Source organism: Schistocerca serialis, chromosome 3 (assembly GCF_023864345.2).
Source record: "Schistocerca serialis cubense isolate TAMUIC-IGC-003099 chromosome 3, iqSchSeri2.2, whole genome shotgun sequence".
In the NCBI taxonomy this organism is placed as follows: Eukaryota; Metazoa; Arthropoda; class Insecta; order Orthoptera; family Acrididae; genus Schistocerca; species Schistocerca serialis.
In genome coordinates this window covers 64607056-64633867 of record NC_064640.1, presented here as the reverse complement: position 1 = coordinate 64633867, position 26812 = coordinate 64607056, and the positions used below count along the sequence as shown (strand labels likewise).

At 41.7% G+C, this 26812-nt stretch overlaps 1 protein-coding gene across 3 annotated transcripts in view; it reads left to right on the top strand.

Moving 5' to 3' along the window:
* The window catches only part of LOC126471526 (solute carrier family 22 member 7-like), a 218620-nt gene that overhangs the window by 119330 nt on the left and 72478 nt on the right, over positions 1 to 26812 (top strand). For all 3 annotated transcript variants that reach the window (XM_050099751.1, XM_050099749.1, XM_050099750.1), the window contains one exon: positions 25153 to 25321. In XM_050099751.1, the coding sequence (XP_049955708.1) occupies positions 25153 to 25321 (169 nt within the window). The remainder of the gene's footprint in view (positions 1 to 25152; positions 25322 to 26812) is intronic.

The window sequence follows — 26812 nt, the reverse complement described above, 5'->3', positions numbered from 1 at the left end:
ATAATAATTTATATAGTTTGCCAAATATATTGGGTCTTTTATTAGAGTCCCTTCCTCTTTGATTTTCAAGTTTGACAGATTCATTTTCCTGGTACCAGTTTCCTGCTTCACAATCTTCCATACTGCCTTATTTTTGTTTTCAGCAGAGTGCACTATTTTGGAGTTATGAGCTCTCTTTGCTGCAAGCAATATTTTCCTATATGTTTTCCTATATCTTTTATAAAAGAGTGAGAAAGCAGGATTAGTTTGACTGTGTTTAATGGAGCTCAGGTACTTTAGTGTTTCAGATGATTTTTTGATTCCTTTTGTGACCCACTTGCTTTTTCCTGCTGTTGATAATGGACATAATACTTTAGGAAATGTTTCTTCAAAATTTAATTTGAACAATGTCATGAAATTTTTGAATTTTTCATTTGCATCTACCTCTGTAATAGGTTCCACAACGAAACATTGTCTTGAAATTTGGTAGAAAATCCGAAGAAATTCTGGTCATATGTAAAGTACACAAGTGGCAAGACGCAGTCAATACCTTTGCTGCGCAATGCCGATGGTACTGTTACCGACGACTGTGCCGCTAAAGCGGAGTTATTGAACGCAGTTTTCCGAAGTTCCTTCACCAGGGAAGATGAATGGAATATTCCAGAATTTGAAACACAAACAGCTGCTAGCATGAGTTTCTTAGAAGTAGATACCTTAGGGGTTGCGAAGCAACTCAAATCGCTTGATACGGGCAAGTCTTCAGGTCCAGATTGTATACCGATTAGGTTCCTTTCAGATTACGCTGATACAATAGCTCCCTACTTAGCACTCATATACAACCGCTCGCTCACCGATAGATCTGTACCTACAGATTGGAAAATGGCGCAGGTCGCACCGGTGTGTAAGAAGGGTAGTAGGAGTAATCCATCTAACTACAGACCTATATCATTGACGTCGGTTTGCAGTACGGTTTTGGGGCATATACTGTATTCAAACTTTATGAATCACCTCGAAGGGAACGATCTATTGATACGTAATCAGCATGGTTTCAGAAAATATCGTTCTTTTGCAATGCAGCTAGCTCTTTATTCGCACAAAGTAATGGCCGCTATCGACAGGGGATCTCAAGCTGATTCCGTATTTCTAGATTTCCAGAAAGCTTTTGACACCATTCCTCACAAGCAACTTCTAATCAAGCTGCGGGCCTATGGGGTATTATCTCAGTTGTGCAACTGGATTCGTGATTTCCTGCCAGGAAGGTCGCAGTTCGTAGTAATAGACGGCAAATCATCGAGTAAAACTGAAGTGATATCAGGTGTTCCCCAGGGAAGCGTCCTGGGATCTCTGCTGTTACTGATCTATATACGAGGTGTGGCTAGAAAAAAACCGGACTAGTACTGGTGAAACAATAAAACGAATGCAATAAGGCTGAAAGTCGCGTGGCCTGTCACGTGACTCTCGCTCCGCCTACTGCTCGAGTTTCATCTGCCTCCTGCACTCAGTCTGCCCGTGGCGTCTGTTTTAAGTAGTTGACGTTTTGTCTGTGCGTCAGAAAATGTTGAGTGTACAGAAAGAACAGCGTGTTAACATCAAATTTTGTTTCAAACTAGGAAAATCTGCAAGTGAAACGTTTGTAATGTTACAACAAGTGGGTGATGATTGTTTATCGCGAACACAAGTGTTTGAGTGGTTTAAACTAAAGATGGCCGCGAAGACACCAGTGATGACACTCGCACTGGCAGACCATTGTCAGCAAAAACTGATGCAAACATTGAAAAAATCGGTAAACTTGTTCGACAAGATCGCCGTTTAACAATCAGAGCAGTGTCTGAGTTAACAGGAGTTGACTTGTTGTCTTGTCGAACAAGTTTACCAATTTTTTCAATGTTTGCATCAGTTTTTGCTGACAATGGTCTGCCAGTGCGAGTGTCATCACTGGTGTCTTCGCGGCCATCTTTAAATCGTTTAAACCACTCAAACACTTGTGTTCGTGATAAACAATCATCGCCGTACACTTGTTGTAACATTACAAACGTTTCACTTGCAGATTTTCCTAGTTTGAAACAAAATTTGATGTTAACACGCTGTTCTTTCTGTACACTCAACATTTTCCGACGCACAGACAAAACGTCAACTACTTAAAACAGACGCCACGGGCAGACTGAGTGCAGGAGGCAGATGAAACTCGAGCAGTAGGCGGAGCAAGAGTCACGTGACAGGCCACACGACTTTCAGCCTTATTGCATTCGTTTTATTGTTTCACCAGTACTAGTCCGGTTTTTTTCTAGCCACACCTCGTAAATGACCTGGGTGACAATCTGAGCAGTTCTCTTAGGTTGTTCGCAGATGATGCTGTAATTTACCGTCTAGTAAGGTCATCCGAAGACCAGTATCAGTTGCAAAGCGATTTAGAAAAGATTGCTGTATGGTGTGGCAGGTGGCAGTTGACGCTAAATAACGAAAAGTGTGAGGTGATCCACATGAGTTCCAAAAGAATTCCTTTGGGATTCGATTACTTGATAAATAGTACAATTCTCAAGGCTGTCAATTCAACTAAGTACCTGGGTGTTAAAATTACGAACAACTTCAGTTGGAAAGACCACATAGATAATATTGTGGGGAAGGCGAGCCGAAGGTTGCGTTTCATTGGCAGGACACTTAGAAGATGCAACAAGTCCACTAAAGAGACAGTTTACACTACACTCGTTCGTCCTCTGTTAGAATATTGCTGCGCGGTATGGGATCCTTACCAGGTGGGATTGACGGAGGACATCGAAAGGGTGCAAAAAAGGGCAGCTCGTTTTGTATTACCACGTAGTAGGGGAGAGAGTGTGGCAGATATGATACGCGAATTGGGATGGAAGTCATTACAGCAAAGGCGTTTTTCGTCGCGGCGAGATCTATTTACGAAATTTCAGTCACCAACTTTCTCTTCCGAATGCGAAAATATTTTATTGAGCCCAACCTACATAGGTAGGAATGATCATCAAAATAAAATAAGAGAAATCAGAGCTCGAACAGAAAGGTTTAGGTGTTCGTTTTTCCCGCGTGCTGTTCGGGAGTGGAATGGTAGGGAGATAGTATGATTGTGGTTCGACAAACCCTCTGCCAAGCACTTAAATGTGAATTGCAGAGTACTCATGTAGATGTAGATGTAGATGTAGATGTAGAGGCAGCTTGTGCATTTATATGTGTTTCTTTTGTTGTAGAGTTCTGAATTGTTATTTGTGTGTACTAAATTAAGCTGGCAACGAACCTTTGTGAACCAGTGGAATTTGTACCAACTGCTGTTCCTGAATATGTTGTATCCCACAGGCACTTGTATCCATCAGACACTACTAGTCAGGGACTAGTGCCACAAACAACTTGCCAGAACCAATTTACTCTGCCTGTTTTAAAAGTTTGCTGATATAAGCAATGATTTTAAACAAAAAATTTGATTTTCAGATCGTGTTTTGATTGTGATGTTCCAGTAGCAGAAATTTTTTCCTTTAATACCTTGGTTGCATTTAAATTGTTAAGTGTTGCAGTAAAACCTGGCTGGGTTTAGTTAAAGCAACTTAGAACATCACCACAGTCAACAGCAGGAGGAGTGTACCAACAATGCCTCCCCCCACCCCCCACACTCTACCAGTACTCACAGCATGATGTCTGAGCCACATTCTACAATATCGTCGATTGGGGTGAGCTAGACTATTTTGTTCTTTTGTGGTGACATTCATGGGGTTGAGGATTAGGGGGCATGATAATATTAGGGTTACTCTTGTACTACTGGAGGTGGCAGTGGACTTATCAGAGTATATGGATCATTCTAGAGATGAGTGGTTCTATACAACACAATTTGCTTGAAAATCCTTCTTCTTGCTCCGAACCTGTAGCAGTTGTTTACTTTGTGTTTAATCATTCTGGGCCCATGGCTAGACAGTGTACAGTCCAGGTGGCTCATGATAAGGCAAAAGAAGTAGGTTGGTAGTAAACATAGCCATGGAGAGTTCTGTCTGTGTTACTGTTGGATTATTATTTCTGTGTTGTTTGACTTATTAATTCTGAGTCATGAAAATGTGTAATTGTGAAGCAATGGCAATATCAGAGAAACAGGGTGTCACTTGAGAGGAGGCTATATAGTAGCTCAATTAAGTGTGGATAAGACGATTTTGGATAATAAACTAGCAGAGGAAAATAAGGTGCTAGTGCTGTTAAAGCCACAGATTTTAGGTATGAATCCTGCTGTTGCTATCCCTTTTCTGGAAGGTCATCAGAGGGTGTGTTAGGAGGATTTTATGTTGTCAGCTGACATAGCATAAAGTAATTATCACAGCAGGAAGGTTACATATAACAGAAGAAGCAAAATCATCTGTACGCTGCACAGAGGAGCTGCGCAAGGCCAAGATGTTTTATCAACTCAGACAGGGATTAGAACAAAGAAATAGGAAGCAAAGCAGTGCATGGTTTTTCTGTGAGCAGTTAAGTGTAGTTTCCAAAAGACAATGAACCAGTAGAAGACCTTGCAGAGAGAATTTGCAAATTTAAATTACATACTTAAGCTTTAACAGAGAGTAAGTAAGTAAACGAAGTGTTACTACAGGAAGCCAAGCAACATGTGCTTCACGCACTCCTAAGAGTTTTAGCATGAAAGATGTCTAGGAGGGTTTGCACTGTGGTGCCTAAAGATCTCCATGGAGCAGTTAGATTAGTGTTGGAGTAAGAGGAAATTGATGTGTCAACAGGTGTGAGGGGTCAGAGAAATGTGTTCACATCACATGTAAAATGTTGTAATTGGAATGGTCAGGGCATGTGCAGAGGTAATACTATCGGCCACAGATGTGCAATAGGGATGGTGTGGTCTCCTGATGATTTAATAGTGGTAATGGTAGGGGTTTGCTGGGGGGGGGCGGGTTTAAGAAATACCTGTTAAACTTAAGGGGTAATCCAGAGTTCCTGGACGGAGTTCCCAATAAAGATAAATTCAGTGAAAATGAATGCAGAGGCAGAATGTGCCACAGTTGGTATGATAGATGGTAAATAATATAAATTTTTTTTCAACACTGAAATACATGTATCAGCCTCAAGAGAGTAGGAGGTGTTGGAACCCAACATGTTACAAGTTGCATGGAGTAGGGGATAGTGATATATGACCATTGGGGTCAGTAATGATGAAGAAAGGTGAAAGAAATGAGAAGTAGCAGAAATGAGAACAGCGAGAAACTTAACATCATGAATGGTGGTCATGAAGTAGATGAAGTTAAGGATTTCTACTACCTAGGCAGCAAAATAACCCATGACAGACAGAGCAAGGACATAAAAAACAGACTAGCACTGGCAAAAAGGACATCCCTGGCCAAGAGAAATCTATTAGTGAAAAACACAGGCCTTAATTTGAAGCAAAATTTATGAGCATGTTCATTTGTAGCACAGAATACTAAAATAGTGAAACATGGACTGTGGGAGGAACAGGAAAGAAAAGAATTGAAGTATTTGAGATGTGGTACTACAAAAGAATTGTGAAAATTAGGTAGGATGATAACAAAAAGAGTGAGGTGGTTTTCTGCAGGATCAGCGGGGAAAGGAATATATGGAATGCACTGACAAAAAGCAGGAGAGTGTGGTAGGAGATGTATCAGAGAATAACTTCCATGGCAGCAGAAGGAGCTGTAGAGTGTAAAAACTGTAGAGGAAGACATACGTTGGAGTACACTCAGCAAATAATTGAGGACATAAGTAGCAAGTGCTACCCTGAGATGAAGAGACTGGCACAGGAGAGTGATTTGTGGTGGGTCACATCAGGCTAGTCAGAAAACTTATCACTAAGAAAAATAAAATAATAATAAAAAATATGAATTTTTCATTTGAGGCAACCAAGCTTAGTCAGTGTGTGGCAGTGGTGTCTCATGTATGTGAAGGCTACAACGTGATCCTAATGTTACGCTTCCTGCATGAGCATCATGCCATAATTGACTTTTGACACTGTTTAGTGGAGCTTAGTGGGACGACATTCCAGCTAGGAGTGTCTGTTGTCAATGTTGATCTGTTGTGAGCATCATCTAGTTTACAGGACAAGGCAGTTAAAATTTAAATAGTGGCATTAAGGTTTAGTTCACATGATTGTATTTTAAGCTGCACCAAAGTCTCACTATGGATAAATGTGGAACCTGATTCATCAAGCAATATGTTGTGTATAGTGGAGCTGCTGAACGATAGTGAGGTACTGGATGAAGCTGGTGAGATGTAGTAGTGTACACATGCAATAGAGGAACAGTGGAAAGGCAGTACCCACCAATGGGGGTAATTTTAGAGCTGCAAAGGTTAAGTTATTGACGGTGACATTGTTGGCTACATTGGAGATCCTGAATGAGAAAGATTGCTGCACAGGAGGTGTAGGCTTCAAGAGCACAGGATACTTCTAGGACTGAAGCATTTAAAGGGGACAGACAGGATACAGATGGAGGAATTGTTGCTCAAATTTTGAGATTTGTTTTTTTTTTTCCTCTCTCCACAATGGCACAACACAGTATCCCAACAGGGAAGAAGGAAGAAGGCACCAGTGTATTGGAGGCTGTACAGAATACAATAAATACAATAAATTTTGAGGGAATTTATTAATCAACAATTGACTGATGATGCGACAGAAGAAAGTAGTAGCCCATTGGGGGGGGCGGGGGGGAATTGGAATTGTGCTGAAGAAGTCTGCAGAGTGTTTGAAGAAATATCATTTCAGTTGTGACTCCCACCATTTAAACAGTAAAACTGCTACAGATGCCTGCCCAGTTTTGAACACTACAGAAATGATCGATAATTTTAGGCCAAGCTATTACTTCTCAACAAAGGGCTTGAAGAGTGGGTACCATCAGTTGGAAGTGGCCCCAGAAGATAGGGTGAAAACTACACTTGCAACACATTGGGGATACTATCAGCACAAAAGATGCCATTTGGGTTGAAAAAGGCACCAGCAACATTTCAGCATTTTTTGTTCAGAACAATAAAAGAATTAAAACTGTGTCAGTATCTAGTGTATCTTGATGACATAATTGTCTTTTCAAGAGAGATACAGGAGCATAGACAATGACTGAGGGAAGTGTTTAAAAGGTTACTGCAGCGTCTGTCCTGTCTGCCTGTGACGTTGGCGTGCTGCATGACTGGACAGAGATATGGGGTACCTTCATCATAGTGAGTAAACCCAAAGCAGATGTTTATGGTATGACCAAGGCTGCTGCTGGAGACAAAAAAAACAGCCTCATGTCTCAGCCAACAGCCACCAGGGACCACTACCTAAGCAATGTGGATCAACGGAAGCACCAGAGGTCACATCTACATCTACAACTACATCTACATGGATACTCTGCAAATCATATTTAAATGCCTAACAGAGGGTTCATTGAAACACCTTCATAATTCTCTATTGTTCCAATCTCGCATAGCATGTGGAAAGAACAAACACCTATATCTTTCAATACAAGCTCTGATTTCCCTTATTTTATTGTGGTGATCATTTCTCCCTATGAAGGTCAGTGTCAACAAAATATTTTCACATTCAGAGGAGAAAGTTGGTGATTGGATTTTCGTTGCAATGATGTCCAGCCCAAATCCTGTATCATCTCAGTGACACTCTCTCCCACATTTCGCAATAATACAAAATGTGCTGCCCTTCTTTGAACTTTTTTGATGTACTCCATCAATCCTATGGTAAGGATCCCACACCATCCTATGGTAAGGATCCCACACCATGCGACAGTATTCTAAAAGAGGACAGACAAGCATAGTGTAGGCAGTCTCCTCAGTAGATCTGTTATATTTTCCAAGTGTCCTGCCAATAAAACACAGTCTTTGGTTAGCCTTCCCCACAACATTTTTTGGTGTTCCTTCCAATTTAAGTTGTTCTTAATTGTAATTCCTAGGTATTTAGTTGAATTTGTGGTCTTTAGATTTGACTGATTTATCTTGTAACCAAAGTTTAATGGATTTCTTTTAGCACTCATGTGGATGACCTCTCACTTTTCATTATTTAGGGTCAACTGCCAATTTTAAGACCAAATCATTTATATAGATAAGGCACAACAAAGGTCCTATAACACTACCTTGGGGAATGCCAGAAATCACTTCTGTTTTACTCAATGACTTTCTATCAGTTACTACAAACTGTGACCTCTCTAACAGGAAATCACAAATCCAGTCACATAACTGAGATGATATTCCATAAGCACGCAATTTCACTATAAGCCACTTGTTTGGTACAGTGTCAAAAGCCTTCCAGAAATCCAGAAATATGGAATCAATCTGAAATCCCTTGTCAATAATACTCAAAACTTCATGTGAATAAAGAGCTAGTTTCCAGAATGAGATTTTCACTCTGCAGCGGAGTGTGCGCTGATATGAAACTTCCTGGCAGATTAAAACTGTGTGCCCGACCGAGACTCGAACTCGGGACCTTTGCCTTTCGCGGGCAAGTGCTCTACCAACTGAGCTACCGAAGCACGACTCACGCCCGGTACTCACAGCTTTACTTCTGCCAGTACCTCGTCTCCTACCTTCCAAACTTTACAGAAGCTCTCCTGTGAACCTTGCAGAACTAGCACTCCTGAAAGAAAGGATATTGCGGTGACATGGCTTAGCCACAGCCTGGGGGATGTTTCCAGAATGAGATTTTCACTCTGCAGCGGAGTGTGCACTGATATGAAACTTCCTGGCAGATTAAAACTGTGTGCCCGACCGAGACTCAAACTCGGGACCTTTGCCTTTGAGCTCGGTAGCTCAGTTGGTAGAGCACTTGCCCGCGAAAGGCAAAGGTCCCGAGTTCGAGTCTCGGTCGGGCACACAGTTTTAATCTGCCAGGAAGTTTCAAAGAGCTAGTTGTGTTTCACAAGAATGATGTTTTCTAAATTCATGTTTACTGTGTGTCAATAGAGGTTGAGGGAATATACAATAGTTGTAGGTAAACAACTAGAATTCACTCAGATACAGATTTATTCACACTTAGCTTCTACACAGATACAAGTCCGGAGGCTAACTGCCATTAGCGTCCAACATCCTGCCCAAAGCCCTCTCGTCAAAGATAGCACACTTTACGCACAGAACAAATATCGATGTTTATGGCGCTCTACGCCACATAGCCCCCCCCCCCCCGCGCACAGTATGGAGTACGTCCCGGTCGACTGGTAGGAGACCGGGGGGTGAAACCCGATACGTCAACGGTGAAGTCAGCAAGCGACGCCGGCGGCTGAAGACGACGTCCCGTCCTGGAGTGGAGGTGTAGCACTTCGCCAGCCGACAGGTGGAGAATCACCTTGCCAGAAGGCCTAACAAAGGCATGCAAATTGCCACACGCAGCAGTTCTGCTCAATTTAAAGCGGCGCACCACACAAGATTCTGTACTTCCTCCCTCAATATTGTCACATGCGAGTACCACACACACCGTATCGCCATCTACGACAACAGATAATTTATGTATGTCATCAGGGTGCACATGTGTTGTGAATTCTTGGATGGCACCTGTACGAGCAATGGTAGGGAGGCAGGGAGGTGTGGGAAAGCCATGGCAGGGGGAAGCATCTGCTAAGAGGGGGGTGGCAGGTGCACTGGACTGCGCAGGACACAACTTCGGGTGATCAGCTGACAGACGAGGGAGCGTGACCGAAGGCAACGAGGAGCCAGCGTGGATTGAACGGCGTGACAAAGAGCTGTCACACGAAGATGGTAACACAATGGTAGAATCCGAGTGGTTGGCAGTTCGACTGCGAGGGCTGTGAGGAGTGAAGCCCCGAAAAGATTGGCCACTCGAATTAGATGAACGCGGAGAAGGAGCAGTGCTCAGCAGAGAAGCACGCTGTGGGGAATCAATACCCGAATGCATGGTATGGGAAGATGGATGGCCGCTCGAAGCAGGAGTGGGAGAAATAGGGGCAGAATCAGGGAGGTTCACCTGAGGCTCAATGACAGCTGGTTTCACTCGGTTGAGTGAGACCGTGGTTACAGAGTCTTTTATGAGGAGATCCATGTTATTCTCAGAGCGTTTGACGACCTTGTAAGGACCTGTGTAGGGCGACTGAAGCGGGGCTTTGACTGAGTCGTCTCTGAGAAAAATGTACTCACAAGAGTCTAGCGTGCGCGGTAAGTACACGCGTGGAGGTGTATGAGCAGCCAGAGGTGGCGGCTGAATTTTGCTGCAGTGCAAGCGCACCCCCTCGAGAAGTGAAGGAAGTTCAGAGGGCCGTGGAAGTGGGGTGGGAGTGACTAATTCTCCAGGCAAAACCAGAGGTTGGCCATACACAAACTCGGCTACGGAACCCTTGAGGTCTTCCTTGAAAGTCGCACGAAGGCCAAGAAGCACAAAGGGCAGTGCCTCTGTCCATAGTGAGTCATGGCAACGCAGGGCAGACTTTAAGGTGCGATGCCATCGCTCGACAAGCCCATTGCTTTGGGGGTGGTATGCAGAAGTATGAATTTTGACAGTACCACACATTTTACATAAGTCAGAGAAGACTGAAGACTCGAATTGTCGCCCCTGGTCAGTGGTGAGGTAAACAGGTGAGCCAAATCTAGAGATCCACGAATCTAAGAATGCTCGACTTACTGTCTCAGAGGTAATGTTCAGAATAGGCAAAGCCTCAGCCCACCGAGTCATCCTGTCAATAGCTGTAAACAAGTAACGGAAACCCTCGGAGGGGGGCAGAGGGCCTACGAGGTCGACATGAACATGGTGAAACCGGCCTGGCGGTTGGGCAAAACAGCCAAGGGGTGGAGAAGTGTGCTTGGAAACTTTGTTCTGTTGACACAACATGCATGCCCTTGCCCAAGACTGACAGTCACGGCGCATGTCTCTCCAGACAAACCGTTCAGCTACCAGACGGGTGGAAGCTTTGACACCGGGATGTGCTAGTGTGTGTAGTTTGTCAAAGACCTGGCGTTTAAGGGGCTTAGGAATGAATGGCCGCAACGTACCAGTCGATTCATCACACCACACTAAGTCAGATATGCCAGGGAAAGTAGAGCGTACCGGTTGGAGAGAGGAGCTGTGGTCCGAAATTAACTGCATGGTATCGGGGTCTGCCGATTGCAACCGAGGTAGGTCCGTTAAGTCAATTAAGGTTGTGACAGCACCAACATGCGAGAGAAAATCGGCGACCACATTGTCCGCTCCTCGGATGTAGCGAATGTCATTTGTAAATTGCAAGATGTAATCAATGTGACAAAAGCGTCGTGGGGGCGGATCAGCCGCAGGATTTTTTATGGCAGGAACCAACGGCTTGTGATCAGTGAGCACATAGAAATCCCGTCCCTCAACATCAGTTCTGAAGTGTCTTATGGCCTCGTAAACTGCAAGTAATTCTCTGTCGAATGCTGAGTATTTCTTCTGCGCATTGTTTAGCTTTTTTGAGAAAAACTGCAGGGGGGTCGTAACATCGTTGTATGTCTGACTCAGTACTGCGCCGATAGCATTGTCACTAGCGTCAGTAGTGATAAACATTGTGGCGTCCGCGCGTGGGTGAACAATAGTGACAGCGGAGGCCAACAGCTGTTTGAGTTCGTTAAATGCCTTGTCCATGTATGGTGTCCATGGTACCTGGCGGGTGCCAGAAGTTTGTGGGCCAGCGAGAGCATCTGTGAGAGGAGCCTGCACTGCAGAAGCGGCTGGCAAATGTTTCCGGTAATAATTAACTGTTCCGATGAACCTGCGTAATTCCCTATAGGTCTGAGGGCGTAGCATCTTGAGAACAGGCTTGATCTTGTCCTGTGGTGGTGTCAGACCATCCGATGACACAACATAACTTAGGAATGTGACGGATGACTGGTTCAATTGAGTCCTTTTATTGTTCAGTTCAATACCAGTGGCTGCTAAAATATCTGTCACAACTTGAACATGCTCCTCACTCTGTTCCAAAGTAGAAGCAAAAACCAATATGTTGTCCATGTATACGAAACAAAAGTCTAGATGGGATAAAGTTTGACTGATGAAACGCTGCCACATTTGGGGGGCGTTTTTCAACCCAAATGGCATAAATTTGTATTGGAACAGCCCAAAGGGAGTGGTTATGGCAGTCTTTTCAATATCCTCCAGAGCCATAGGAATCTGATGAAATGCGTGCTTACAGTCCAAAACTTTGCACCTGCGAGCGCATGATTGAAGTCTGCAATGTGTGGGACCGGATATTTATCAATGATGGTGCAGGCATTTAAACGCCTATAGTCTCCTACCGTACGCCAAGTACCGTCTTTCTTTTGGTCAAACAGGATAGGACTAGCCCAGCAACCGGAAGGAGGTTCAATTATTCCCTTTTGTAACAGATCGTCCAATTGTTCTTTTGCAATTTTCATAAATTCCGGCTTGAGGCGGCGTGGGCGTTGCGATATGGGCAGCCCATCGGTTAGACGTAACCGATGAACTGTGCCATTAGTGACTACTGCAATACGTGGCGCGGCACGACAGTCAGATGTCCGTGATGTGGAGCAGGCAGTGGCGGACAGGCCAAGCTGTGGCGCTGAGGGCACGGAAGTACAGGTGCGCCACCTGCACATAGGCTGCGTAAAGGCCGCACACGTGTTAACATGGGCGAGGTTGGGACACTGGTTCTTGGTAGCGGGCCGTGCCGCTACGAGCACTGTAGGCACGAGTGGGCATGGCCGAACAGCAGATGGCCGTAGTTCATTGCCACAAGCTTGGCAAGTTAATTGTCCATTCGGAACGCAAGGAGCATGAGCGCTCGGGCATACCCTATCATTACAGAAGGGGGTGCTGACACAGTTTACAGAGTTCACAACATTGTCGTTAACGTGCGCGGGCGTGGGAACACCAGGTTGGCATGGACTGGCCTTGTCTGTAGCCGACGAGTCGTCTGCTTGTAGTGCCGCAAGGCGTTGTTGTGTGGAGGCCAACTCGTGGTGTATGTCGCGGAGATGCAGCAGCATTTCCGTACGTTCCATCCGCAGCTTCGAAGACTTGGCGCACTCCACTAGCCACTTGTTTGTCCAAGATTGCAGCTCCAAGGATAGGTTTACACACTTCTTAGCACAGCACACATGTTTGGTGTTAGCCGAACTGTCACTTGGCGAAGCAAAAGGAATATGTTTGTTAAGGGGGGGGGGGGGGGGGGGGGGTAAATCACAGTATTTTGCACAAAATCTAGTGGCAACTGATAGTGCTTGAGGAAATCAATTCCGAGAATAGGTTCTTCAATTGTTGACACTAGAAATGTCCACTCCAGCTTGCACTCGGGCGAAAGTTTCACTGTATACAAAGTGGAACCCGAACACTGTAGGGAAGACAAGTTCACTGCACGAAGTACTATTTTGTGTGGTTGCACTTTATTGGTTGCTAGGCGAACCGGCAGCAAAGAGACGTCTGCGTCAGTGTCTACCAGAAAACATACACCTGATCGTAAATCGCGAACATAGACTCGACCACACTTACTGTTATTGTCCGAAACAGAGTGCAACGTGGGATGGTGCCCGTTGTTTACATCGCAGGAGGTGGCACCGTAGCCTGCCTGCGGTTGGAGTTTGGGTAAGAACACGGTGACTGGCATTTGCGAGCTTGCTCCCCGAATCTCGCGTGGAAGAAACAGTAAGGTTGGGCGGGCCTGTGCTCCTGTGGGTAGTTGCTAGGTGACGGAGTATGTGCCCCAGAGTCTTCCACAGAGGCCGATGCACTGTCGTTGTGGGGAGTTGAAGGTGCAGGCAGGGTGGCTAGTTTAACAAACTTGTTATTAGCAGCACCAGACAAGGGTGTGGCGTCAGAAAGCGTCTTAGTGTGGTCACGTCCAGAATGCAGTGCACGGAGCTCACGTTGCCTGGCGGAGTATGCTCTGTCGGCGGCGTGTAAATGTTCATTTACTGGCCTATCTTCATACACAGAGGTTGCAGTCTGGACAGGCAAAAGCAGCTTTTCAGTCCAGATTTCTGCGAGCGTGTCATCAGGCATAACTTTCTCATCAACGAGAAGACGGATGCACCACCACAGCGGGGACGGAGACCTGTCGCCGAGACGCTCTTCGTAGATGAGCTGTCGCACATTTTCTCTCCTGGTTTTAGAGACGCGCTCCAGTATCGTCTGTTTCGCCACAGCATACTTCCCTGCTAGGGGGGGGTGCTTTGACCAGATCGTAAATTAAATCGACGCGGTCGTGAAGATGGTTCATGAGGCAGGCGAAGCGTGCGTCGTCGTCCAAAGCACAGACATTGAATGTTTGCTCAACCAGGTTATACCAGAACTCCGGGTGAGTGGGTTTGAAGTCTGGTAATTTTGGCAGATTTGGCACTGCAGTCACTGCGGATGTGCGGCTATAACTTCGGACAGAAGTAGAGCATGCAGAAGATTGCGAGGCCGAATTATTGGCATCCCGTAATGTGGGAATCGCGAAATTCACTTGACGCTGGGGGGCGGCTGAGAAGCAACGGACGCTCGAACGGTGTGAGGCTCGTAGTCAAAATGTGCATTCTCATTGACGTGGTAGCTCGGAGAGAAGCCACAAGTGCTTAAGTACGACAGTGAATGTCCATTATGCACACAGTATTCACTCGACCGTGAGTGGTGGGGCTGGTTGTAGATGTCGGAGTAATTTCTGTCCAGCACAGAATTGTTGACTTGATTACAGGCAACACAAGAATCCCACACACGTCCACTAGGATGCACACTCGGTGTGATATTTCCTGTTTGGCGAGCATTGAACACCGGTTGACTAGCCGGCGCGGAAGGATACACACGTGGTGGGAACTGATTCGAGTTTGAATTTACTACTGGATTTTCCAAAGTAGCACAACCTCGCTCGATGCCACAAACTGTATTGAATTGTGTGTTCGACACAGGAGTAGGAATGTTCCGACCAACACTCTGTGGAGAACACGTGGGAAGGTCCAGGCTAACAAAGCCAGAGTCCACGACCGTTGGTGGTTGGAAGAAACTGGCGGCACTCGATGAATCCCACTGCATGTTCTGGCTGAAGGATTCCGAAGATTCTTGCGGCATGTCCACTACAACAGCAGGAGTGCTGGAGAGATGTTGCTGGAATCCGGGCAGTGGTGAATGCTGAAAGGCCATTGTCTGTAGCTGAACAAAGGCCCTCGCGATCGCGGAGAAACCCGACACGCTAGGCGCGTAAATAACCTTCGGGCGGTAACTCGGACGCGTATTACACAAAAACGGGGTCACCAGTGAGGGAATATACAATAGTTGTAGGTAAACAACTAGAATTCACTCAGATACAGATTTATTCACACTTAGCTTCTACACAGATACAAGTCCGGAGGTTAATTGCCGTTAGCATCCAACATCCTGCCCAAAGCCCTCTCCTCAAAGATAGCACACTTACGCACAGAACAAATATCGATATTTATGGCGCTCTATGCCACAAGGTAATTCATAATGTTCAATCATAATATAGGTTCCAAAATCCTGCTGCATATTGACGTTAATGATTTGGGCCGGCAATTTAGTGGATTACTCCTACTACCTTCCTTGAATATTGGGTGACCTGTGCAACTTTCCAGGGTTTTGAGGAATGTACAAGGATAATTACCAACAGAATTACAGTTGGTAGCTAGGCTAAGCAGCCAGGTCAGTTTTAATCACTGTGGGCAAAGCGAGCATGATTAATAGTTCTGCTGCAGGTTGCTGACTGCCATTTTTCGACACATTGTAAATCAAGAGGTTGTGATAGGCTAGCACATGTGTGGAAATTCAGGAGTACAAAACGCATTGTCTGCCACAGTTCAGGCAATGGTCATTTAAAATTAGCTGTGGACAGAGCATCTCGTGTTCCCACCATACCTGGTGGCAGCAGCTTCCAACATTGCTCTGTGTTTAATGAACAGCATTTGAGCAATTGTGAAGTGGCTCACCATGGCTGCATGTTGCCTTTAACTGAGCAGTAGCAGATGGGGCAACACTGTAGCATCAAGTGATACATGGCAACTATCAAGTAATTTTAAATGAACTATAAATATATTCTGGTCACAAGAACTTGACCACTTGTCGCAGAGGATGCTGGGAGTGTTATTTGTCAGTAGAAGTCAGAATTAATCATTTTAGGAGCAGTTACCAACCTATGCAATCTAGCAGAAGATGGAATTCCATTATTACTAGCACACATTTGTTATATACATTGAAGAGCAGAAAATAACTGATGTGCATAAGAAAAAAAAATTAAATAAATTATTGTATCTATTGGAGCAAGCTGTGCAGCCTGCAGCTGCATACAAGAGTCATAGCTGCAGAACTATAAAGAGAATTCTGCAGTCTGGCTGTAATAATAGAGTACTGTACTGCATTTGAAGATGACTGTCTCTGTAACCTGCCAACACAAACCCTTGTTACTTCTGTGTGTAATTTATACCATAACTACAGATTGGTACAAGATGGACCCATCAGTGGGTTGCCAGCCCTGGCCAACAAACACTCCCCACTTGTGCCTGAGATAAGCTGCCTTCTTTCCATAATAGATGATTTGTGCCGTACTTCTCATTTTTACTCCAAAAAATATTAGTAGGCCTATAATGCTTTGCCATACGTATGCAACCTGTAAAAAGAACAAACTCTTGAAACAGCATGTTCTGAGTCATAACTTGAAAGCATGGGATGTTGTTAAAGTCATTAAGTGTGGCACCCCAAAGGTATATCTTTACTAGGATTATCATACATCTTTCACTACACACGTGTAATAAAAAATTAATACATAAAGGAGAAGACAGAATCCAGCATGGCAAATCAAGGGCATCAAACAACGAAATTACAAAAACGCGAATTATTAAATTAAGTACTGGTATTTAACTAAGGGACAGGTGCAAACCAATGTTAGAACACACCATTGGAAATTACAAATGATTTATGCACTTGTACCACTCAAAGAGATGATGAACAAAATACAAATTCATTTCACTGGCAGTTTTTTCAAATTTGTTCAGAAACTTTCTCTTGTTTTGTTGGTAATGTAACTTGGTATTCCCTCTGACTCATTTGTTATCAAGTCTTTGGAGGAAGCACTTGAAATATGAAATCACAACTTCCAGAAATTGATGGCTCCAGTATGCCTAAGTCAATACATTTGAGTGTCTATACATGAGGTGCGTATGGGACCTGCAGATGGCATATTGAAATGCTGAAACTGGTGTGTTTGTTGTGTTGTGGTGTTCAGTCCTGAGACTGGTTTGATGCAGCTCTCCATGCTACTCTATCCTGTGCAAGCTTCTTCATCTCCCAGTACTTACTGCAACCTACATGCTTCTGAATCTGTTTAATGTATTCATCTCTTGGTCTCCCTCTACGATTTTACCCTCCACGCTGCCCTCCGATGCTAAATTTGTGACCCCTTGAAGCCTCAGAACATGTCCTACCAACCGGTCCCTCCTCCTTGTCAAGTTGTGCCACAAACTCCTCTTCTCCCCAATTCTATTCAATACCTCCTCATTAGTTATGTGATCTACCCATCTAATCTTCAGCATTATTCTGTAGCACCACATTTCGAAAGCTTCTATTCTCTTCTTGTCCAAACTATTCATCGTCCATGTTTCACTTCCATACATGGCTACACTCCATACAAATACTTTCAGAAACGATTTCCTGACACTTTAATCTATACTCGATGTTAACAAATTTCTCTTCTTCAGAAACACTTTCCTTGCTATTGCCAGTCTACATTTTATATCCTCTCTACTTCGACCATCATCAGGTATTTTGCTCCCCAAATATCAAAACTCCTTTACTACTTTAAGCCTCTCATTTCCTAATCTAATTCCCTCAGCATGACCCGACTTAATTCGACTACATTCCATTATCCTCGTTTTACTTTTGTTGATGTTCATCTTATATCCTCCTTTCAAGACACTGTCCATTCCATTCAACTGCTCTTCCAAGTCCTTTGCTGTCTCTGACAGAATTACAATGTCATTGGTGAACCTCAAAGTTTTTATTTCTTCTCCATGGATTATAATACCTACTCTGAATTTTTCTTTTGTTTCCTTTACTGCTTGCTCAATATACAGATTGAATAACATCAGGGAGAGGCTACAACCCTGTCTCACTCCCTTCCCAACCGCTGCTTTCCTTTCATGCCCCTCGTTTCTTATAACTGCCATCTGGTTTCTGTACAAATTGTAAATAGCCTTTCACTCCCTGCATTTTACCCCTGCCACTTGTCAGAGTTTGAAAGAGAGTATTCCAGTCAACATTGTCAAAAGCCTTCTCTAAGTCTACAAATGCTAGAAATGTAGGTTTGCCTTCCCTTAGTCTTTCTTCTAAGATAAGTCGTAAGGTCAGTATTGCCTCACGTGTTCCAATATTTCTACGGAATCCAAACTGATCTTCCCCAAGGTCAGCTTCTACTAGTTTTTCCATTCGTCTGTAAAAAATTTGAGTTAGTATTTTCGGCTGTGGCTTATTAAACTGATTGTTCAGTAATTTTCACATCTGTCAACACCTGCTTTCTTTGGGATTGGAATTATTATATTCTTCTTGAAGTCTGAGGGTATTTTGCCTGTCTCATACATCTTGCTCACCAGATGGTAGAGTTTTGTCAGGACTGGCTCTCCCAAGGCCATTAGTAGTTCTAATGGCATGTTGTCTACTCCCGGGGCCTTGTTTCAACTCAGGTCTTTCAGTGCTCTGTCAAACTCTTCACGCAGTATTGTATCTCCCATTTCGTCTTCATCTACATTCTCTTCCATTTCCAGAATATTGTCCTCGAGTACATCGCCCTTGTATAGACCCTCTATATACTCCTTCCACCTTTCTGCTTTCCCTTCTTTGCTTAGAACTGGGTTTCCATCTGAGCTCTTGATATTCATACAAGTGGTTCTCTTTTCTCCAAAGGTTTTGGCCCAAACTCTTTGTCTTTAAATATGTCTGCTTGTGTCTGTATATGTGTGGATGGGTATGTGTGTGTGTGCGAGTGTATACCCGTCCTTTTTTCCCCCCTAAGGTAAGTCTTTCCGCTCCCGGGATTGGAATGACTCCTTACCATCTCCCTTAAAACCCACATCCTTTCGTCTTTCCCTCTCCTTCTCTCTTTCCTGATGAGGCAACAGTTTGTTGCGAAAGCTTGAACTTTGTGTGTATGTTTGTGTTTGTTTGTGTGTCTATCGACCTGCCAGCGCTTTCGTTCGGTAAGTCACCTCATCTTTGTTTTTATATATAATTTTTCCCACATGGAATGTTTCCCTCATATATATATATATATATCTGAGACAATGAGACAATGACCACTGTGTCCAGATGGCTTAGTCGTCAGAGCATCTGTCTAGAAACCAGGAGACCTGGGTTTGAATTCCTGCACAGCACAAATTTTCAGCTTTCCCCAATGATTTAAATCAGTACCCATTTGCAGCCAATATCTGTGATTCCTTTTTGTCCTAAAGGCAGATCATCTGCCAACAAATCTTTTGTGGAAATGTTGCTGGATGCAACTGTTATTATTGGTGCATCAGAAAGATAAATGCATTATAGGTGTGTTACCATTACATCATGACTTCAGCATTTAGATGAAGTATACTATACGAATTTAGGCAACAAACAGTTTTCACTGCAAAACGTTGCATTCAGACAATGCACAATTTACCACTAGACTGTGGTCGTAGGCAGAGCATAACAGCTAGAATAGAATACAAGATTTTCTGCAGGAACTGCCAAAGTCTACAGTGTTGGCAGATTGTGAAAATAGCCAGACTTAGCTAACCATCAGCCTGGCCATCTTATTTGTTCAGTGTGACAATCGGCATGGACTTAGATTCTGTAGTGACTGGCCACCAGCCAGGTTTTATGTCAAAGTGCATTCACCAAAATAATGTAATGAAGCAGGCCACTTTCTGCAAATCAACTTTTTACTGAATATCAAACCCATCAATGCACAAAAGTCAGAATACTTGTTTGTAACTTAATAAAATAATTTTCAAAGTGAATTTACAGTCCAGCACCTCATGCCAACTTCCATCTTGTTACTTGATAACATACAGACTCCAACTACTTTTTTATTATTCTATTGTTACACAAGTTTCACTTGCTATCAACACAATCGATTTTTCAAAACTAAAGAGACACACACAATTAATATTTCACAAACCAAAGCATTTTTTATTAGTTTTGTCATTTTGAATAATTTTAGATAAGTGTGATCATAATACTGCATCAAAAGATTCATAATGTGAATTTATTGTGAATCATTAGTAGTGTATTTTCATGTTCTATGGATCACTTTCATGATAAATTGCAATTATGTGGAATGAGTCATTTTAAGTTTGCATCACAAATTGTTTTGTAAATCCATCCACATGCTGGTCATATATAAAGAAGGCATACAGATATGAGTTAGTAATTCCTACCCACCACCTTTTACACATTACAATAATAGAAATTCTTCTATGGAATAGAAGTTTGTTTTCAAATTTTATTTTGCTATCTGTCAGATTTTTTGCATCACTGGGTAAGTGATCAAAGATTTTAGTTGCAGCAGGGTGCATCCCTTTTTGTGCTAAATACAACCTTAATGTGCAGTAATGAATGTAACTTTTTGTTCTGGTATTGTAATTATGTACATCATTGTTCCCTTTGAACTGCTATAGAGTATTTACGAGAAACATCATGAGGGAATAAATATACTGCAAAGCAGTAGTCAGAATGCCCAACTCCTTAAACAAGATGATTGTGGGTGAGCACCACATATTATTCTTACAGCACATTTTTGAACAACAAAGACTTACTTTCTTAAAGATGAGTTACCACAGAATATTGTATGATATGACATTATTGAATGAAAATATTCAAAATATATTAGCATACTGATTTGTCTCTCCTCATGATTTTAAGTGATTCTGAGTGCAAACGTGGCAGAACTGAGTCATTTTAGCAGTTCCAAAAACTACCTTTTCTAGTTTAAATTTGCATCAGTATGGACACCAAATATTTCTGAAGTTTCCACCCTTTTATTATTTCCTCACCATGTGCTACACTTATCATTAGTGTAGTACCTCTAGATGTGCAGAACTAAATATGTTGTGTATTTCTAAAATTAAGGGTAGATCATTCACATAAAATCAGTGAACTATACTTTTAAGGACATTGTTTGCCATTTTTTCTGTTTCTGTATGTATGAACGCATGAATTGATTACAACACTACTGTCATATGCTAAAAGAACTATTTTTCCTTGTTGTACACTAAGGAACATTGAAAATATCACAGAAAAAGGTGTGCAATTGATTGAAATTAAATTTATTAGACTTAATTATACAGATGAGAGATTCACTTGATCCCAAAATCAAGACAAGTAAACAAAGACAGTGAGTACAAGCAGAAAAATACAGTGTAACATCAATAATATGTTGGACCACCTTGTGCTGCAATACATGCCATAACATGGTCTGGCATTGAGTTGATTAGATATGTAATATCATTCTAAGACAGGTTGATCCACAAATCTTGAACAGCCACCTCCAAATCGTGCACAGAGAGATACTGTCACATCTGGCATTTCAGCTGGTTCCACTCATGTTAAGTCTGGAAAGCAGACCGGTCATGGAAGAGTTGGAAGTCTTGAGCAACTTGAGCTGTATGCAGACAAGCATTATCTTGCTGGAAATGTGCCCCTGGAGTCCATGCAGGGAAGATCCCACATGGGGTCAAATAATGTCATCAACATAACAATGACCCAGTAAGGTTCCACATACTAAAATTAGAGGGGACTGGCTATCATATGATATAGCACCCCACACCATTAATTTAACTGTGTGGATGGTGTGGCATGCAACAGAATGGGTGGAACTGTACTGTTCAGCAGGTTGCCTCCATACTTTTATGCAGGTATCACATACCCAAAACAAACAAGGTCTCACGGTACTTATCTGCAAAGTTTCATGTTTACACTTTTCTTCTCTCTAGGTGTGCTGTTTTCAATGTTCCTAAGTGTTTATTAGATGGCAGATTGTTTACATAAATGAAGAACAATAGCAGGCCAAGAACTGAGCCTTAGGGGACTTCATATGTGATTCCTCCCCAATCAAAATCATGTCCCAAGACTACATAAGTTGAATTATTAAGTACAACTTTCTGCTTTCTTTTGGTTGGATGTGACATCATCCATTGGTTGGCTATACCATCAATGTAAATGGCATTCCCAGAAAAACAACACTTCTGAAAGCCAAAATGTGGTTTACTGAGGATATTATTGTTGCTCAGCTGAGAAACTATTGTAGAATTAATTACAGTCTCAAAAGTTTTGAAAAATGATTTAAGTAGTAAAACAGGTTGTTAGTTATTGACATCTTTCCTATCACCTTTCTTAAAGATGGGTTTAACAGCATATTTGTCTCTCTGGAAAAATGCCTTGACTTGCTGATGCATTACATATTTCTTACAAGATTAGGCTTATTGTATTGGAAGAAATATTTAGCATTCTGTCTGAAACATCATAAAATTCCGATGAGCTTTTATTTTTAAGTGAATATATAATTTCCTAATTTATGAAGAAGAAGTTGGAGACACATTCTCATGATTAAATTTTCTGAGAGTTGCTTTTTCAACATATTGTTGTTCTGTACTTTGCACAAAAAAGGAGGTGTGTTGAGCAGTTTCAATAAAAAGTCTGTTAATAGATTCCCAGACTCTTGTGATCAGATAATGTATATTATGATTGTTGTTTCACTTTACAATAATACTTACAAACTTGCCTCCTATTTCTTTTGATCTGTGTTCTGATTGAACTGTCTAGTGTTTCTGTCTTCCTGTTTGCATATATTAATCAAGATGAATAAATCTTTGTTATTAAACTGAAAGATATAATATTTATTTGTTGGATTTTCTCTTGGCATTTTCAAATATTTCTTAGTATTCAGGTTGTAGATCAGATACTAATTCATTTATTCATTTTTAAGAGACTAATATTTGTTTTTATTGTCCTTAATAAGTTCATACCATATTTAACTGCTATTGTTTTTACTAAAAGACACACCTCACAGAAACAGGAGGCACAGCACATGAGCTACAAGAATGAAAAAATTGGAATTAATTATGCAGTGTCTAACAAATATTAAAACTGATAAGTAATTACATAAGAATTTAAAAGTCTCTAAAATTAATACAATTGTAAGAACACTAAGACAAATATTGCAATTGACTATGACATTTCAAATAAATTCATTATCTAGTGACAATTACTGTCAGAGACAGTAGAAGGCCAAAGATGAACAGTTCTAATCTTTTACACCACTTCAGTAGAGGGGACAGAGTTAGAAGTAAAGATCAGTTAAGAGAAAAAGTGGAAAGAATTATGCACTTAATAAATAGAAAATAAGGATAAATGAGTGGCAGTGGAAAAATAAAAATAGAAGTAAGTAAAAGAATAAAAATTATAAAAATAATATACACTGAAGAGCCAAAGAAACTGGTACTCCTGTTTAATATCATGTAGCACTCCCACGAGCATGCAGAAGTGCCACAACATGAAATGGCATGGATTTGACAAATGTCTGAAGTAGTGCTGGAAGGAATTGACACCATGAATCCTGCAGGGCTGTCCGTAAATCTGTAAGAGTACGAGGGCCTGGAGATCTCTTCTGAACATTTTGCAAGGCATCCCAGATGTGCTCAATAAAGTTCATGTCTGGAGAATTTGGTGGCCAGCAGAAGTGTTTAAATTCAGAAGAGTGTTCCTGGAGACACTCTGTAGCAATTTTGGATGTGTGGGGTGTCCCATTGTCCTACTGGAATTGCCCAAGTCTGTTGGAATTCGCAATGGACATGAATGGATGCAGGTGATCAGACAGGATGGTTACATACATGTCAGAGTTGTATCTAGACATATCAAGAACCCCTTATCACTCCAACTGGACCTGCCCCACACCATTACAGAACCTCCACCAGCTTTAACAGTCTCCTGCTGACATGAAGGGTCCATGGCTTTATGAGGTTGTCTCCATACCTATACACGTCCATCTACTCAATACAATTTAAAATGAGGCTCGTCTGACCAAGCAACATGTTTCCAGTTACCAACAGTCCAAAGTCATTGTTGACAGGCCCAGGCAAGGCATAAATCTTTGTGTTGTGCAGTCATCAAGGTTACACAAATGGGGCTTCAGCTCTGAATGGTCATATTGATGATGTTTCATTGAGTGGTTCACACACTGACACTTGTTGATGTCCCAGCATTGAAATCTGCAGCAATTTGTAGATGCGTTGCACTTCTGTCACGCTGAATGGTTCTCTTCAGTCATGATTGGTCCTGTTCTTGAAGGATCTTTATCCGGCCTAACTGATGTTGGAGATTTGATGTTTTACCAGATGCCTGATATTCACGGTACTCTCATGAAATGGTCATATGGGAAAATACCCATTTCATTGCTACCTCAGAGATGCTGCATCCCATTGCTCATGTGCTGTTTATAGCACCATGTGCAAACTAACTTATATCCAGATGACCTGCCATTGTAGCAGCAGCAACTGATCTAACAATGCTGCCAGACAATTGTTGTGTTATATAGGTGCTGACAACTGCAGCATTGTATTCTGTCTGTTTACCTATATCTGTATTTGAATATGCATGCCTGTACCAGTTTCTTTGATGCTTCAGTGTACAGTCATGAGAAGGTATAAAAATAAAATAAAAATAAATTAGTAAATGACGAAGTAAGTAATTTAGAAAAATTATTCATTTCTAACATGTGAGCTTTTGTCACAGGATCATTATTACTTGCATTATTACTTTATTTTTCTATTATTTTATTTATCTATACGTTTCTTTTTCCTCTCACTATCTGTTCTCCTGGCTTTCTGTTTCTTAACTGCATTATTCTTCCCTCTTGGCATTACTTTTTGTGTTTTAATCTGTCTAATTTCTCAATCCATCTCTTCCAGCATGTCTGAACTGAATCTGGCATAGCACCTACAGATGTTTAATTATTGACCTCCTGCTTTCTCTGATACTTTCTCCTTCATATTTACCACATTTGATCTGAGTATTCTGTGTGCTCCCACAGCCATATCCCACAAAAATTACTTCTTTAATCTTCACTAATACACCTTTCCTCCCTGAAGAAAGGAGTAGTAACTGTGTCACCTGATAATGAGTATTTACCAGGTTTTATGTGTCCCACTAATTTTAATGACTTTCTCAGTTGAATTTTCACTATAACATTATTTTTTGCCTTATAGATGATTTAGTTATGGTTTACTTAACATTAAACTTCTCTATTTTCTTTGTTTCAGGAATAGAATTATGTGGCGTCAAACATCGATCAGCCAACAACTTTAGATCGTGTCTTTGTTTTGCTTTTGGATTTATCACCATAATATTGCTAGCTTGGCTTTTGAGAAACTGGATTTATTTCATTCTTATTACAGCAGTTTTGAGCTGCATCCCATTATTGTTTGTCAGGTAATGTTAAAAGTTTGTAAAATAGAAATTTATTTCCTAATATTCTGTTAAACAAGCAGAACATTGAGAAGTGGTTATGAAAATTGGGAATACGTTGATAAATGGAAAACGAAGAATGCAAAATACCATCAGATTACGTTCATTACTTAAGAATGAACCTAAAAATTGCGGTTATGCTGGACCAGTTCTCGAACCCAGATTTTCCGCTTGTCGCAGGGGGTTGCCTTAACCACTGCGGCTATCTGAGAATATGCCAATATGTCAATTTGTCCTGGTGTCTATTCTCCTTTTTGCTCACGCTATGTTACCGTGATTACCATGTGGGATAAGATAATGTTTCCTTTCATCATTACCTTGCTGTAGCATGAAATACTGCAGTGTTGTGTCTGAGACACTGTGTTGATGATCAACAGCAGCATTCAGTTAATAATGGACTTATCAATTGGGATTATGGTTTTGCATCACCTGTAGAATATTTCAAAACAAGTGTAAATATTTGCCAGAGCAGGACTCAAACCCAGACTTCTTGCTTGTCGTGAGCTGTTGCCTTAACTATTTCAGCTCTCTGAACATGCTTCCAGCAGCAGCCCGATCTCCATTTGTCCTACTGTATTCCACAAACCATTCATAAACTTGACTTTTAGAGTTGACAGTGTAAAGTCTAGGTGCTTTATCATAAAGAAAAGTGAGAAAGTATCTTTACCCACGCAAACCATGGATTGAATGAGTCCCATTCATATCAGTATGAATAATCTCTAATGTTTATTTTGTTTTGCTTCTATTGTTTTCAAAATGTAAAATTTGCATTTTACTTTCAGTAGAAATGTTACTTCATAAACTTTGATTCTATATTGGTTGGCAATCCACCTCCTAACTGATGTTTACACAACATATTCAGATTGTTAAAATGTACATTTCCAAGTATATGATGCTATTTCTGCTTTACTGACATAGTATCCTTACTACCCACACTATTAACATTAATCTCTTTCTTATAAATTCTACTTGTCATTTTGTACAACCTATGTTCTTTCAAAACACTCACAAGTAAATTATTGTCCTTAAAAAAATCAGATATTGCATGCATAATAATTTTGTTTTTCAGCCACTTTAGCATAACTAATCGATTTTCTTTGATGTAAAATACATTATAAACTGGGATATAACTAGCTGTGTCTCCTGTTTTTGTATCTTCCAGAACTTTATCATCCATATAACTTACATCCACAGAGTCTTTTAAAGTTACGCACTCAGAAACAAAATTGTCATTATTAGCAATGCAATTTGTGCAACCTCTGTCTAATAACCAATTAATGTGTACATTGTTACCTGGCTCAACATTATTACATGTCACTGTAGGTTGTACCTCTGTTACAAAGCTGCTTATGCTTTTTTTGTTCTCCTGATATCCTCTGTGTCTTGGATGATGTCCACCTCTGGAATGACACTGTTTACTTCAACCACATGACCAGCTGTTTTTATCCCCACTAC